At 44.1% G+C, this 16,748-nt stretch overlaps 2 protein-coding genes across 5 annotated transcripts in view; one reads left to right on the plus strand and one right to left on the minus strand.

Annotated features, from left to right (window-relative positions):
- Positions 1–16,748, minus strand: part of LOC120901265 (F-box/LRR-repeat protein 16) — a 33,935-nt gene that overhangs the window by 9,630 nt on the left and 7,557 nt on the right. The window lies entirely within an intron of this gene.
- Positions 3,752–5,002, plus strand: LOC120901266 (gametocyte-specific factor 1 homolog). The gene has a single exon (XM_040308982.1). It carries the CDS (start codon positions 3,955–3,957, stop codon positions 4,462–4,464), a length of 510 nt encoding a protein of 169 aa, XP_040164916.1. The 5' UTR covers positions 3,752–3,954; the 3' UTR covers positions 4,465–5,002.

Here is a 16,748-nt window from a genome sequence, read left to right on the forward strand (position 1 = left end):
ACACTTACGCCGCGTTCGGTTGAACTACTTTTAATGTTGTTGATCACACAAACACACACACACACACACACATGGGGGAACGGGGGGGCTCTTGATTGCTTCAGCACCGCCTCGTCCCGTCAACAAACAGTGCGTCAACAAACAGTGCGGATCAATGTGTTTGTAGGGAAATGTGGTTGTTTGTGGCTTAAAAATAGCAGACGGTGCGAGTTTGGGTAATTTACGAACCGATCAGCTGATTGTAGAAGTGTACACCCACTTTAAGACGAGGTGTGGACGATTGAACTCTATAAAATTTAACTCTGAAAAATAAAATATCGCTGATGATGGTAAAGATTTTTATCTTTTAGTAAATCGCTATATCATCTCCAACATCATATTTCCAGTTAAATGTGTTTGAAACAGGTTGAAACGAACCTGGGGAATTTCCTCATTAAAGTTGCATTGAGGTGTAAAATTAATTCAATTATACATGTAAATGAAAAGCTCACATTTGACTCGAATTCTCAGCAACGATACTTAATTAAGAAACGCATGTTTTGATCGCAATCAAACTCTTCACAACTGAACTGAACAACAACAAAAATTCTGCGAATTTTAATAAAAGTACGAACAAATAAAATCGCACCATCATTCACATGAACGCACCACCCTCCAGCGGACGTGAAGTAATTTTACCAATTAGCAAACTTCAATAATGTCCGCCAACAAACGTTAACACAGGCGGCTCCGATTATCGGGAAAGAGCCTTGCAGCTGAGAATGAAAACCGCAGCAGCATAAATCACATAAATCACACATCAGTTGGCTGTCGTGCGAGCCAAAATTAACATACACACACGTACACGTAGCACACACACACCAAAGTGCTATCAGCTCTTCGGTGGAAAGTTTACCTCGAAGTTGTGGCTTTCGATAAATTCATTAGCACACTGCAGCATCTAATTAACGCGCGGGCTGCCATCGCCATCGTCATCATCAGCGAAACGATGGTGAATCCGGGGCGAATACCTCGCGAAAGTACCATTATTAATTAGATTACTTTTTTTCTCTCTCTCTCACACACACACACACACACACATACGCAAGAGCCATGGGAACGTGACAGGAGAGGAAACACCAATCCACTTTAAGGCCACGAGTAGATCTTTGAAGCGGTTTAATTTATCATATTTCCACACTCTCCTCCCTCTATGTTTCCATAATCAACCGAAAAAGGTTAACGTACTGTAAATGTTGAATCAAACCTACACTGCTTTTCTCGGAAAATGTCATTCCATCTTCCCGATACCATCAAACCCGCGCCGAAAGTTTGCGGCCAAAGTCCAGAATACTGGCAGCACAAACACGTTCGCCTACCACGTTGCGGAATATCAAAGTCCAGCTGCCAGGGGCAACCGGTCGGTCGGACCCAATGATTAGCGATAGTCAATTTGCACCGAAGCGTGCACCACCCTCCACGGGAGGCAGTGCTCAGAGTTGGAGAGGGAAGCTGAGAAAAAAGCATCAATGTATTGACAATCGAAAAGTTGTGTCGTTTTCCGGGGAAATCATCGTAAAGTCGTTTCGACTCGACTTTCCGGCAATTATAAAAGCGTGGAAAGTTTGCGCTGCCTGGGAAGCGAAAATGGTTTTCCAAGCTTGCTCCCAATTTATACTTGTTTATCTTTCTGTTACAGTACACCGAGCAGCGAAATGGTAGCGGGTTCCGGGTTTTAGCAGATAGGCATCTATGCGCACCCCGCTCCCTTCCGTGAACGCTATGTAAATACGATTGCTACGGTACGCGGGAGCTGTCACAGCTGTCCTTCACAGCGCCAACGACAACTAAGTAAACCATAACCAGCTGGCGAAACGATTTTCGAAACGGAACGTGTTCATAGACACGCAATCGGCGTTTCGTACATTCGTCACTTCCGCCCGAACCCTCCCCTGGACCGTCCCCCTTTTTTCATGGTCAATTATCCTTGGAAGGAAATGACATGCAAAAAGGATGTCCGAAATAACACAGTGCCATTTTGTGTGGCCATTATTGTTCAACGGAGGGACTTGGTGGCGCCCTTTGCAAATGTGCTTTCTGATAATAAAAAAACTAACACAAATGGTTCGACCGGTGGCCGTGAAACGGTACAGCTGTACACTCATGCCCAGGTCCAGCATGGTCAGTTGCACATGCAAATGTTGTACTACTCTGGACAAGTGTACTGGCATCCAAAAAGCCATCTCCATTAGATAGCTGCAGGACCGTTGTAAAACAATTTCCGTTTGCAGTGCTGAAGTGAAAATTCCAACCTGTAGCAAAAAAAGCGATGGGAATTGTTACTTGCTAAATGATTTGTTTCCATCTGAAACTGTTTGTTTGGTTTTACAAGGACAAGCAATCGTCCCGAGCGCATCCCGGAACACAATGCAGCGTACAGCTTTTTAAATGTAAATCATTCGAAAAAAGAAAATGCTCCTTCTCAACATACTTCATGGAGTACCGAAATGGCACAGAAAAAAAGAAACAGTACGACTACGTACAATACCAGGTCGGCTCCGTTGTGTCCTAACATCATTTCCACCTCAATATTTTTACTGCTGGATCTTAGCCAATTCTCTGCACAAAGCAGTACCGGCGGATGTGGCCGAACGGTGTAGAATCCAATTTAGTCTCGGCTTTTTTCTCTCTCTCTCTCTCTACTTCTCGCCCTCGAACGCATTCCAAACCGATTGAAAAAGGGCTTCCCACAGCAAAGCTAGTCAGTAGCACCACCGGCACAACCTCCCCGAGTGTTCTGTGCTCCGTTTCCGCTTCCTGGTGGTGGAGCAGCAATTTCATAAAAGTTGCAGCACCAACTGCAGACAGCCGTGTGCCGTGTAATGTCCCACTTTGTCGCATTCCGCAGAAGGGACCGGTCGGTACGGTCCGGTTTTTGCAGCAAGATGGATGGCAAGAACGAAGCACTGTGTGTGTGTAAAGTGTGCCGTACATCTGGTGGGGTGTTGTGCTAAAGCATCCTCTTCTTGAGGGACCTGTGCCTCTCCAGCCATTTAATTTCTGGTTGTAACGGGGTACACTACCGACAGCACTACCCGCATACATGGGGACACTTATCCTCGGCGTGGTTGGTCGAAGGGGAAGCAACATTCATGCCGAGCTGGGGCACAATCTGGTGTAAAAGGCAGTTAACAATGAAATAATTGCCAGTAAAGTGCTCCGGTAACGAACCTGCATATTTAAAGCAATTAATGCCGTAAAGTAATGCGTGTGTGTAACCGGTGTGAGGTTTTGCTTCCTTTTGGTGGGCAATTTTACGTACACGAAGGAAACGAAGGAATTAGCTCACTTGAAAGTACATATTTTAAACAATGTGGTGAAAGTAACATTAAAATACAGTTCATATTTAGCGAAAGAAAAGAGATGAGTATAGAAATGCTTTAAAAACGAAATTGGTACAGAAATTAAGAAAAGCAAACAACACGATCTTCAACTGATCGTAGTAGAAGCTCCCCTAGCTGTCAAATTGTGCACAACTTGGTCTTGAGCTGAGCTGTGTACAACGCGGAGATGTTTATTTGGGACAGTAGACGACTAATTTCTTTCTCCCATATAGAGCATGTAATGATTTAGGTGAAAATGCATCTAAAATATACCACTTTTCAATTAATAATAACATTCTCACAATATTCTCTCTCCTTCGTAGTGTGCGATGCATAGACCACAGCCTAATAACAGGAAAACAATTCCAGTGCGCATGTGTCAGAAATTTGACAGCTCGCGAAAAGAAAACAATCATTCCTGTGAATTTGCTGCTACTCGCAGGTGCGTTCCAGAACAGCTCCCGTTAATTTGTGCATCGGCATCGGTTTTTGGTGTTCAATCGAGCTTATGGTACGCTAATCAGAACAACAAGAAACCTGCTCGTACGTGTGTGAGAGTGTGTGAAAGCAACAGCAAAGAACGCAAGCAAAGATGGACACAATGGAAGTACCGAACTATGGCACCGTGGTGGTGTGCCCGTACAACAACGCGCACCAGATACTGGCGGAGCGTTTGCAGAAGCATCTGGTCAAGTGCCGGCGGCAGTACCCGAACGCCAAGATTACCGCCTGCCCGTTCAACAACGCGCACCACATCCCGGAGCAGGAGCTGAAGCTGCACACGAAGACTTGCCCCGACCGGGGCCAGATGGAATCGTTCAAGTATGCGATCGCGTCGACCCCGGCACCGCCGCCACAAGCCGCCGTGTACGTACGGTCGGACGGTACGACGGTCTTGGCGACGGCCCCGCCAGTGGAGGACGTTAAGCAAGACGACGACGAGAACTGGGACGACATGGATGCACCGGCCTACAATCCGGCCAAGTACTGTGCGAACAATCTCATCATCCGGAAGGCGACGCACAAGACCGCGGCGGAGAAGCGCCAGTTTTACGAGGACGAACGCGTCCGCCATGAGATGCTGAAGAAGGGCAACGCCTAATCGTGCGGATGTGTGGGTGTGTATGTGTGTGTATCCGGTAAATACTAATACTAAGGGCACGCTTTGCCGTCTTTTGTTATACCTAGGGCGATAGTGTTATCAGGACTGTAAGAATCTAATTGGAGAACAGTAAGCTTGTTTTTTCTTTATCTTTTCAACGAATGATTTAATGGAAGTCAGTGTAGAAATCACGTAAGGCACGTGGAAGTTTCAGGTAATACACACACAAAAATATGAATTTTATCTACCTTTCGCTCTCTGTACTCGAGTTACCCGTTGGAATTATTCTCAAACTCTTCAGAAGAGATTTGATCCTAACCGATGCCATATCAAGGGCAAATGATCCTTAAAAATTAATCTTTGAAAATTTTGACAATGTTTGTTGAATTTGTTGAAACCAGTAGCAAGTGAATTAAGCAGGAAATGTACAGAAAAAGCAAATATTTCAATGTAAAGGGGCATAAGAGAGTCATTCGTAGTGATGAAGAGCTGAAGATATTGGCCAGTATATTAAAAAAAAAACAACTCAAAATGAAAACATTCTACTGATTGCTTTCTAATACATTCGAACATTTTAGATAAACGTGGCGAAACTATCTGCGTCGAGCAGGATGTGGTTTCAGCAGCGCTCTCTTCATTTATTCCCTAGCACTCTAAATAACGTGCAATAATAGAACTCTTGCGGACTGTTTGCCGCATTTATTATTAATGAACACATGCCTTTCACAATTCTCATCTCCGGTGAGCCGGTGGGCTTGCGGTTTGCTGCAGGAATGGCGTAACAGTGCGCCCAAATAGCCATCTGCTGCACTGTACACCGCGCGCCATGTGGCTGCAAAAGCCATTTCCGTCGTTTTCATTAACCGAGCGAGGTAAAGTCTAGAAGGTTAACATGCCGAGTATACTTGCCGGTTCCCTGGCTGTGTTGCCGGAACAGCTAGGGATGACAACGTGTTTTGCTTGTACAAACGCTACCCCCTGGCAGGAGAGCGTTTCGCTTAGTCGCTGGGAAGGATACGCTTCCGGCGAGTAGTGTAGCGTGCGGCGACCACACGGCTACCGTTTGTGGCAAAGTCTGCTGCAAACAGAGACGGATTCGTTCTACAACCGCCCAAATGGCGCGTTGTTTAGGGCTGTAATATACAAAGGTTTACAAAGCGTACACACACGCGTGGTTTTCCCGTGATGAAAAGGTGAACATAACTGTCCCGCTGTACAAGGGGGATGAGAAAATGCCAACATGCGCATCAAAAAGAATGGCTAAAACGCACCAACGCACCACCGCATGTGTGCCTATTGTTGTCGTGTTGTGTTGTGTATCTTTTCCGCCTTTTAGGCACCACAGCATGCTCTGCCTATAAGCTCTTGTGTGGTTAGTTTTCATGGAAACGTGCTCGGGATGTTGTTTGCTTTGTTTGGTAGGTTGCGCCCACTGCAAGATCGGACCACGACACCGTTCCATTGTTGACACGTGGACGGAGAGGATGGAATTTTGTCTTTTTTAAGCCCATGCACAATTCTCCCATCCCCATCAGCAATCTCTGGTAGGCTGAGAATCAAAACAAAAGAACGTCCTACTCGAGCACGCCTCTAAAAGGAGGCTAAGGGCTCCACCGAGTGGGCACATCTTCTTCAGGTGCATCGGTAGCGCTCGTCCAGGAATTGAAACAACACACACACAAACACACACACGTGCCTGCAGTATTGCTTCCTATCTCTTGTCCTGGTTATCCTTGTAGGAGACGTGTGCACTATACTTGAGAACCATTATAACCTAGCGGTAAGACACAGGTAGGGATGGGCAATCGCGCGGGAAACAGACCAAAAGACAACGTGAACAACGAACCCCCACCAATCTCACTACCGCATGTGTTGATTGCATGTTATTCTTTTCGTTACAAGCACGGAACACGGCAAGCCGCCTGCAATCAGCCTCTGTCGATCGATATGTATATACGGTACAATAGAGGAAAGTTTTACCAGTGCATGGTGAAGAAATGATTCAGGATTTATGAAGCCAAGCCCTGCTGCAAGACGTTCTGGCGCCTGATAAGGATATTTATAGGCCAAACTTAAATAGGCTTTGCAGGCTTCATTATGCCACATTGTAAAAGGAGGAGTTTGTCGGATTTGAATACAGTTTGAAGGCCGATTCATGCTTGTCTTTGGAGCTCGGAAGTGACTCTCGTCGACCAAGGCACTTATACACACCACCTTTAGTCCCATCATCAAAGCTCTCCCCAAATGGTGCGCGTCCTAACGCAGTATTTAATTTCTTCAAACCTGTTTCAGTCATAACTCACGCTATAATTGCCCCTTTTTTGTCCATTCTGCGGTTCGTCCGTTAGAATTCACGCTATAAATCCTGTTCACGGCACACTTCATTACACCAAATGGGCTAAATTTTGCTCATTAACAGCAAATTGAAAACAACGAGGCTCACCTCCATATTTTTTGTCCTTTTCCATTGTTCGCAACGCAAAAAAAGCAAGACATTTTTCATAAACGGGATGGTCGGGGCTCAATTAAAGCAACATAAACTGCACCTCACACACAGCCTCTGCGTTGTCCCGTGTCTTACGGCACAGGAAGCGTTCAGCTGGTTGCTAATCAGTTCACTGACAAAATTTAATTCACCCGACCTAATGCTCCAACGTCGGGCCAGCAGCAGTCCCTCTCTCATATCTGTTTTGCTTTCCCTCTTTGCCTAATTTAAACTGCGCCTGACAGCAATGTCAACGAGCATTTGCTAATGCGGACAATCGAGGACGAAACTTGGATGGTTTCATGCTGCTGCTGTTGCTGCTGCTGGTGCTGCAAGAAGCGGGCCAGCTCTTGCCAGCTCACTCACAGGCCGGGTGGAAATAGATGTTAAGCACTAAAAATAGCTATCATTAGCTGGATCGATTAAATTACCGGGTACGGAGAGAGCAGAAGGAGGAGCGGGTTCTTAAGTCCTTGCACCATGGTCGGATGGTTTTGGTTCGTGTTTTGTAGTGAGAAAGGAGCTACAGTTTGATGCTCCGTTTGCTGATCGAATATTCATGACAAACGGTGTTCTATTTGAATAATGTCATTTCCGTTTATAGAAGTTTAGTGAAGAAATTATAATTTTTATGTGGACAATTTAAATTTGGGTGGTGTTTTGTGAGTTATTTTTTTAAGTTGGGCTACTTCTGTATGTATCTATCATACAAGAAAAATTATATTTAAAATTAGGCCAAAGGCTTCAAAAATGAATCCTAAAAGCGGTGTCAGCTTCAACCTCATTATAAACGAAGCAAGGAACTTTTCTTGATCCCGCTTTCTTCACGCACATTGCTTTCCCATTTTCCGTGTCTGTTACTGCTGTGCCCTATTGCAATGGAGCCCATAATATTCCCCTGACGGAATGATAAAACGCCAAAGTAAACGCATATTGCTGACTTGTGCCAGAGCAAGGCTGATTAAATATTCATCGTTCAATGCACCCGGGAAATGGTCGGATCGTATAACAGCTCCGTTCGTCTGGCTCAGATTGATGACAAGCCCAGGAAGAGCCATTTCTTTACCAGGAAAAAGAATCCATTTCAAGCTGCAAAATGATACGCTAAATGGTGTGACGGTGCTATGCTCTGAGGTTTGCTTGATAGGCCGGAAGCAATGCCACTTACCCCAACCGTGGAAGAGACAAGTAGCGCAGAAAACAGCACAACAGGAAATGATTTTAAAAGCAACATTTTAGACCTTCCCGCAGTTAAGGAATGAGAGTGATAAAGGAAGTTACCCTCTCTCGTACACGACAGCAACAGTAGCGAATATTGTCAACCGGAACAAATCTCTTCAGTTGAAGATAGCAACGGGCAAGAATTCAGCTAGTGTGATTCTGAAACACGATCCTGCCGACGGTGCTGATGGTGTATGTGCAGACATGGTTTATATGAATCATCACCGCAGATAAGCATCATATCGTCACATTCCTTTAGACCCGATGGGTTTCTTCTGTAGAAAATCTGATTAACTTGTTCGAAGTTTTATCACCCAAATAACCTTGGCATGAAGTTGGTGGCAACACAAAATCAAAACATGAACACCAGAGTTGACTTACGAGGAAATAGATGTTCGTCTGATGTATCTCTTATGTGGTTTCAAAAACAATGCAATAACAAATCTCCCTATCACCTTGCTACCCTACTTCAAAAACGTAATTACATCCCAGAACATTGTAATACAACTTGTAGCAACCGGGAGATGGAACAGCTCTTGTGACATACATTAGCTGATAGTAGTATAGGTGGTAGTAGCAGTAGTAGTAGTAGTAGTAATAGCAGTAACAGTCTTCAGTTTACACAACACACTTGTAATATATCATAATGATGAAAATGACTATGACATCCTGTTTGCTAGAGACGGAACCTGTCCCTTAGTGGTCATCGTCACGCAATCGTCTACCCAGCGACAGCACAGCTCCAACAGAGATTCCGAGCTGCACACAGGCCATCATCAATCATCGCCGTCATGACCTGTCCACAGCTGTGAAGGTATGTCGAACGTAAACCATCTGTGTTGTGTTTCCTGCTGTACCACTGTACCACGAATTATGATAGACACCATATTAAATTGTTCTGAATAATATAGAAAGCAAAAAGAGGACAACAAAGGAGCGTAGTTAAAGACGTCATACATCTTTTGTCGGTGACATATAGGCAGTGTTGTCATAATAACCATTGGCAGGGGGATTTCATGTTCTCCTGTAGTTTGTTCGATGGTGAACAAGAAATCGAATTTCCTCGTGGTAGCGGTAAAAGTGGTTTAGAAATGTGTGAATCACTAAAAATGTCTCTAAATCTATTCATAGCTGCATAGATGAAGTTTCATTTCCGCTGATTGATATTTGAAGCCCGCAGCACGGGGGGCTATACCACGCACGTGCCGATTTTCAGAGGAGAAGCATAGCTCAGAGCAAATATCCAATTCATTGCACGTTACAGTTCATTGGAACCGGATTTTCAATAGCCTTTACCAATGGTTCAGGGATGTTCAAAGCATTAAATGCTTAAAAATGTATCACTTTCGATGAAAAATCTCAGCTCATCTACCCTAGCTTTGTACTGTAAGAAGGGAAGCTTAGAAGAACGAAATAAAAGTAACGTGGATGAACTTTCTCAATGTTGTGAAAGTCGTTGATTGCTAATGCAAGTTTGCCGACCTCTGACCTGCCCTGCCCGACGGCAACCTCCGCAACCCCGGGAGCCCAGGCAGCGCACACCTCCGACAAGAGCCAATCGACATTATTGCGGGTGCGAGAGTGCCTCGCGAGAAATCAATACCGCAAGGGCGTTGAACAATAGTGCAGAGTAGTGCATGCACTCCACAACAGGGGCACAAGAAAAAACTGGCTGAGCTCGAGCGAAATTGCAATCAAATAATGCCACCGTCATCGATTTGTGTGCTATGAACACGCGTAGGCTTTTCCGGAATCGACCCCAAACCCCGAGAGAACCTTGGCCGAACCGCCAATTGGAGGCTGAAGAGAAAAACGGCAACAACAAAAAATTCTCGCGGCGCCATCGAGTCTTCAGCACCCCGACGTTTTGCGTTTCCAGCGCCACAGAACCACAAAATGATAAAAACAGACACACCAGAGCAAAGTCCTGAGGTCCCACAGAGGGTGCCACTGTCTTCTGGTGCCACAATTCGGTCGGTGCGTCGGTTTGCGTTCCAACTCCGAGAGAGTTCCGAGAGTCATCGGGTTGGTGGTTTTTTTGTGTGTTTTTTTTATACTAGGAACCATTTGATTGCATCTGTCTGTGGGTTGAGCTGAGAGCGTCTGCCAGACAGTCTGACGGTCGGTTTCGCCGTGCCCAATTATGCTGTCTACCGGCTGCCCGAAAATTGCACAAGATAAAAGCATACCTCAAACATGGAATGGAACGGGCTAAGACACAGAGCGAGGTCCCAGGGGAAGTGTTCCCCCCTTTGGCCTTTGCCGAAACTGAAACATCATACATCAAGAAGAGGTTGTTTGTGTGCTTTGTTTCCAACAGCAATTCTAGCAATGTGGTGGGGTGCTCGGTGAAATGAATGTTTATCCACGCGCGCTGGCAGGACGTTGACGTTAATGCTGACGTTTCAATCAGCAAAAGCAAGTTCATTTTGTGATTGCTTGATGTACTAACGCGTTTGAAGTTGCTTGAAGCATTACAAAAAGCTTACTCGCTCAGGATCCTTCCCTGCTGGCAGCGAACTTAATGATTGTTTGTCCTCTTTCTTTGGCAAACCCAGAGGGTTCCTATTGCTTTGACGCTCTCGCATGCACTGTGTTTCGGTTTGCTATCAATATGCTCCAAATTCTCTTCGGCTGTAAATTTTATCGATATCATTCGAACGACAATAATCAACGGTGCAAAGAGTTCTGAGTTGTCATTTTATTCGACATTTCATGGGGATATCATCGAACAGCAGGTATGTTTGCAATTTTGACCCTAAAATATGTCCGTTTGTTGAAGATTTGAGGCCGCTCGTTTTGCTGAACAAAACGTACAGGTCGCGGGGAGGTTATGGCAGGGTACGGGGTACGGTATGAGAAGGAAATAACATCAAAAATAAGGACGAAAAAGTTGGTTATCCTTCCCAGGAATTTCATCGATTGTTTGACTACAAAAAAAACCTCACCTCCTTATCCGAAAGTAGGACAACACACCTCGCCAACAACAAACTCACACTCAGGCGAGAAGGAGGATTGCAACAAAAATTCTCAAACTCTTTCATTTTTCCCGTGTCACCCGATCGCCAAGGCAAAACAATGCAAAACGCGAAACATATCGAACTCCGCTGATTCCGTGGAGTCGTTGGTATATTTGTGTTTCGCCGTTATCGTGTGTGTGTGTGTGTTTATGTGTTGGAAATCGATTTTACGGATCAGAAGCTTCCAAGTGAACCGTGAATATTCGTTTCGACTCACTCGCTGGGAGTTTCAATAGTAGCAAAAGTGTATGGAAAAGCTGTTGGCTTTCTTTTTACGACGTGGACGAGGGAAGCGCTATCGACACTGGAACACCTGTACATCGTACAGGTTATCCTTTTGATGTGCCGTTAATGAGACTTTTAGGGTGCGGAGGCAAAGGCGAACTCGTTACCGAGAACTAGAAAGTCGTAGTACTCGCACAGTATTACAACAAGAAGCTTTTTTCGACTTTTATTACCTACAAAGCATTACCTAAAATAGCAATGAAATAGCAGTTTAAAGCCATTTGTAACATCAATAAGTTTGAAAGCGATACTGCTAGAAAAAGAGGATTGTTTTTTTAACATGTGCATCTTAGTAGAATCGTCTTAGTACATCTTCCATCTTTACAATCTTCGAACAGCCCCTTCGAAGTATGCAATCCGCAAATCAAAATAAACGCAATTATGAGTGCCCCAAACCACTCTTATCAGTGTGTCTGTGCTACTTTGTGGAACTCTACTGCTTAAACTCACATAATTTATTCATGTCCCGCAAAACTGTAATGTAAGAAAATTAAACTCATTATTGCAGTGATGTTTTATTCAAATTCATCTCCACGCTGAGCAAAAACCCACCTCCCGCATTTACTGTGAGCCGCCATCGACGAGCGTCCGGTAATCAGGCAAATAAAACATTTCCGCATAATTCTGTCATCGATCGGATTTCGTTGGCCTAACACCATTATGCGGTCGGAGGACCGGGCGCACCGTGTACCGGCTGGCTTACTGCTCCGGAGTGTGTGTGTGCGAAAAGCTTTAGCCCGGGCGCTCATTCAAACATCATAATATGCAAATTGGGAACGAGCCTGGAACCGTTGCGGGGGGGCCAGCTGATGTTAAATTCATGAAACAATAGTTGACAACAAATCCGTGCTGCGTATACTGCACCGGCATTCGAACGCAGAATTTCGCATTCATGTCAAAACACAGAGCCTCAGAGAGGCTCAGTGGCTTCCTCGTACCGGGGTGCGACCAAGGCCACCAAAGCAAGAGTGTATGTTAATTTCTTTTTCTCTTCTGAAATCTCTACCAACTCACAAGACTTTCTGTGGACAATTTTGTCGATCGTTTCTTGTCGTTTTAAAAGTGTTGGTGCAGAAAAAAGGTCATTGACATGGAATGGAAACACAACGAGTATAATGATGGAAAATGGATGCTGTTGTAACGATCCAATGGTCGCTGTCCAACGGGGTTGAGAAAACCGTAACAAGATAAATGAAGATTGTTTCCTTTTCTCCCGAGTGTGCTTTTGCGCTTCGTTCAATCACACAAACGTCCGGTGAATGAAAAATGATGTCTCAAAGTGGAGCTGGTGGAGATTTATGCTTCCGTCGCTGTTGGGATTGCACAAACTTGGAGCTTGTTAGCTTTTTTTAAACAACTTGAACGGAAAAAAGTGATTAGGGGAAATGCTTGCAGGAAGAACGCTTTTTTGTATTACATCAGGTTCTGATTTGTCTATTTTTATGAATCATAAATATTGTAAAAAATGAACTTATACCTTTTTCAAGCCCAAAATTGGCCACTAGTCGATTTGCTTTCCAGGTGAAAATGGTAATAATAAAGAAAACAAAAACGCTTCCCTTTTAATTCACTTGGAAAAATGCGCAATTTGAAGCAAAAAAAAAAAGCAAGCTAATTTTAAATGCGTAAAAAAGGTGTGACACAGAATGACGTAAAAAAATACCGAAACGGTATGCTTAGTATAAGCAAAAAACGCAGGCAAAAGGAGATTAAACCAAAAAACGAAAACACAGAACGGAAACGGATTCTGATGTGGGAAGGAAATCTAATTTACGCCTTCCAAAATTTCGAGCAAGCGACAAACATTAAAAAGCTCGCATCATTTCCCCAACACCAGGAAAAGCAGTGAAGCAAAAAATAAAAACGCCGCACAGGTGAATGGTGGTGGTGCTATCGTTGTCACACAGTTGGGGGAAAAGAAAGAAATGTCGCCTACATCACACCGGGCAACCAAATTGGATACGGCAAATTGGGAAAGGTTCGGTCGGGTATTTTTGGCCTGCCGCGACGCGACCTACCCACCGAGAGCCGAACCGAGCGGCAGGAGGAAATTGGTGACGGATATTTCGAACGGAAATTATTAACGCCACACGCTGGAGGAGCACTGTGGGTGTAGTATGTGCGTCAAAGAGTGCAAAGAGGGATGAAGCAGTCGCACTCTAAAAATGGGAAAATTAGTTTATGTCACCACAGCAATCATAAGCAAAATGTGTGATATTCTGTCGAACAAGTAATTTCTTTGTTTTTGCAAGACACCAATGTGTGAAAACACTTTGTTATCGCTCCCCCACATCGCTTCCTTACCACAACTTTTCTGGCCGATGACACAAACAGAAGTCAAACCCCGTCTATAGCAGCACTAATGAACCAGTCAGATGCTTTACGTTTTGCGCAATCAACAAACGTTTCGGACGCAATCTAATTATAGCCTAAACAAAGTGCTCGCAATTTCAAAACAAGCTAAAAATGGGAAGTGTTGCGTTTGGGGTCGGAGAATTGAGTTACAAAACTGTAGTTCGATGACAGTTTATTGCTTCGCCGGCTGATTGGTACAATTTGGTTGTTGTGACTGAGGGTAAGGATCGATGACGAAGGGAGCAATTCGGATTTTATTTCAAACAGAGCAACACTAGCACGTATACACGTGTACTAGCGATAACAGATAGTTGTTTGGAGAGCACTTTAGCTCAACCTTTAACATTTTATCTTGTTTAAAAAGATAAAATAATGTTAGGAGACCAGTTCCGAGAACAACAATGAAATTAGCTGCTTTTCTTCGAGTGCCTGTTGTAATACCATTAAGCAGAATGAGTCAATGTGAGATTTGAACCCATGATGAGACCAGGCTTGATGATGTTAGGTCCTACCCCTTAACATAGGAACTATGAGACCGGCACACTAGAGTTCCTTATAAACGAGATGTGTTTCTTCGATTGCCTGAGCAAACATCTTCGCAGAAAAACGAACGCTTTTTCAACCGTTTAAAGTTACTGAATGTTTCTTCAATTAAAAAAAACATCCATAAACACGCTGTTCCTTCAGCCCGTTTCCAAATAAAACAACTCGAATTAAATATTCAACCGTTCAATACACTGCGAGTCTGCATAGTGTGTGCAGCAGTGCGCTGGACCTGAACTGCTGCTCAAGAGAGCAAAAAACCGATCTCGAGGTACAAATGTGACCTACTTTTTCGGTGCTTGCTTCAACCTTCTCTCTCACTCAGTTCTTTATGAAAACTGCGATAAGGCTTCCCAATTTGCTGCCGACAATTTCCCTCGAGTCCAATATCCAAGCGATACCAGCACTGAAGCCTCGAGCAGCACTATGCCTGCTGTTGCCATCGGCAGTTGAGTTCTGATTTTGGCTGTTGTGGATAAAATATTAATCGAGTCCGAAAAATGTATGCCTCTATTGTACATGGAGCTCGATATCATGGTCGGGTATAATTGTGTTTACCGAGTAACTTTGAGCAGGGACTTTTTCTTCAATCGACATATCAGATGAGGTCCATAATTTAGAGTAGGCTTCACCGCTCAAACGTTGAAGCGCACCATTTTACCTGTTTGCTGGTGTTGTTTATTCCACCTCAAATGTTATTTCACAATTTTAAAATATCAAATAAAACACCGAACGAGCTGTGAGTTGATGGATTTTATGTTGCCTGTCATGCCATACTCATGCCAATTGAAAAATACACTACAAACGAAAACAACACACATGAAAGCACCAGTGCAGATTTATTGTGCCGGGCGAAAAAAAACAGGAAAACGTCCATCAGCAATGGCAAAGGATTGGGAGTGTAAAAATAACGCGTTCCGAAGCCAGTGTGTGTGTGCGTCTTTGTGTTTGTGTGCAAATAAACCATCCAAACAAATCCAGCTAAATAAAACGCATGCATGCAAACGATTGCTCCAGCGAACCAACAAATTCCACTCACGGCCCGGTTGCTACCAACAACACAATCATCAAAAGAGCGCACAGCAGCAGCAGCAGCAGCAGCAGCAGCATAAAACGGCATTCCTGCACAGCGCGCGCAAAACATCAACTTTGATGGAATTTATATGATGAAATCATTCTGCGAAAATATTTTCCGATCCAGAGTGAAAAACATTTCTTGCTGGAAGCAGCCACCGTTCGCAACGCAGCGCAGTTGTTGCTTTTTCTTCTTGTGAGTGCATAATGGAGCTTACGTTTTGGTGCGCAGTGAGCTTTTGTGCAGCGAAATGAAATAAAATACTCAAAACAAAAACTATATGGCTTTTTCATTTCTACAGCAAATAAAATTCGTCTGTCAGCGCACATAAAGGGACAAATTAAAATTGGAATCGCCAGTTCTTTCTGCTGCGTTGGCGACAAGAACAGTTAAACTGTTTCCTTCGCAGGCAGACTGGCGTCAACTATCATCAGCATTGCCTGAAGCAAGCCAGCTCTTCTTTCAAGCGAACGAATTCGCGAAAAGCGAACCGAAAAACAGACAAAACTTCTGCCAGTGGGTGCTAGTGCCTCCCTCAACATTACTTTATGGAAGTAAAAGCAATCCATTTGCAAAGTGGCGGGCGTCGCGTTAAAAATCAATAGAATTTTCGCAAACACAAAACGAAAATACTGCACTGGAAATGAAATCGCTTATCCTAATTGAAGAGCTGCGTGGTGGCGCGAAAGACGGCAGTGGCTTGTGCTTTGCAGTTTGCTTTTGTTCGATACCGTACTGTGATGGAATCGGAAATAAATCTTAATCTGAAGGATGCTTCAGGATAAATGGAGCACTTAAAAAGCAAAAGGAATAAAGGGAAATGGTAAAAACTTAAAGCGGAAATGGGAAATCAATCAATAAGAGTAACGGAAGCAACATTAAAACCGAATAAAAACTTCTCCATTTGATGGCTGCACCGTAGTGTAGTGACAAGCGCACGGAATTCCAGTAAGCAGGGATACAAGTTCGAATCTAGATTTGACTTTACCACGATCAGCTTTTATAGAATGTTATTCTCAAAATATATCGGACCCACAACAATGTAAGTGTAATCAGAGTAAAAAAAACGTTTCAATCCCACAGGCCCATTATTATAGGTCCACCACCCACCTGTCGGTTCCCTTACGACTACTCTATGGTCGCCTATGCCAAACTGTCGATCACACACACCCTACCCGAGACGGAATTGGACAGCCCACTGTCAACTGATTTGGCACAGAAGTGGGTGAAACGTAACCGAACACCGTTCTAATAGGCGGTTGATTTATTTATGTTTATTTTCCGTTTTTTTCTGTTTCTG

Source organism: Anopheles arabiensis, chromosome 3, assembly GCF_016920715.1.
Source record: "Anopheles arabiensis isolate DONGOLA chromosome 3, AaraD3, whole genome shotgun sequence".
In the NCBI taxonomy this organism is placed as follows: Eukaryota; Metazoa; Arthropoda; class Insecta; order Diptera; family Culicidae; genus Anopheles; species Anopheles arabiensis.

Coding starts and splice junctions, on each gene's coding strand:
- LOC120901266 (XM_040308982.1), top strand. CDS start 3,955: ATGGACACAATGGAAGTACCGAACTATGGCACCGTGGTGGTGTGCCCG.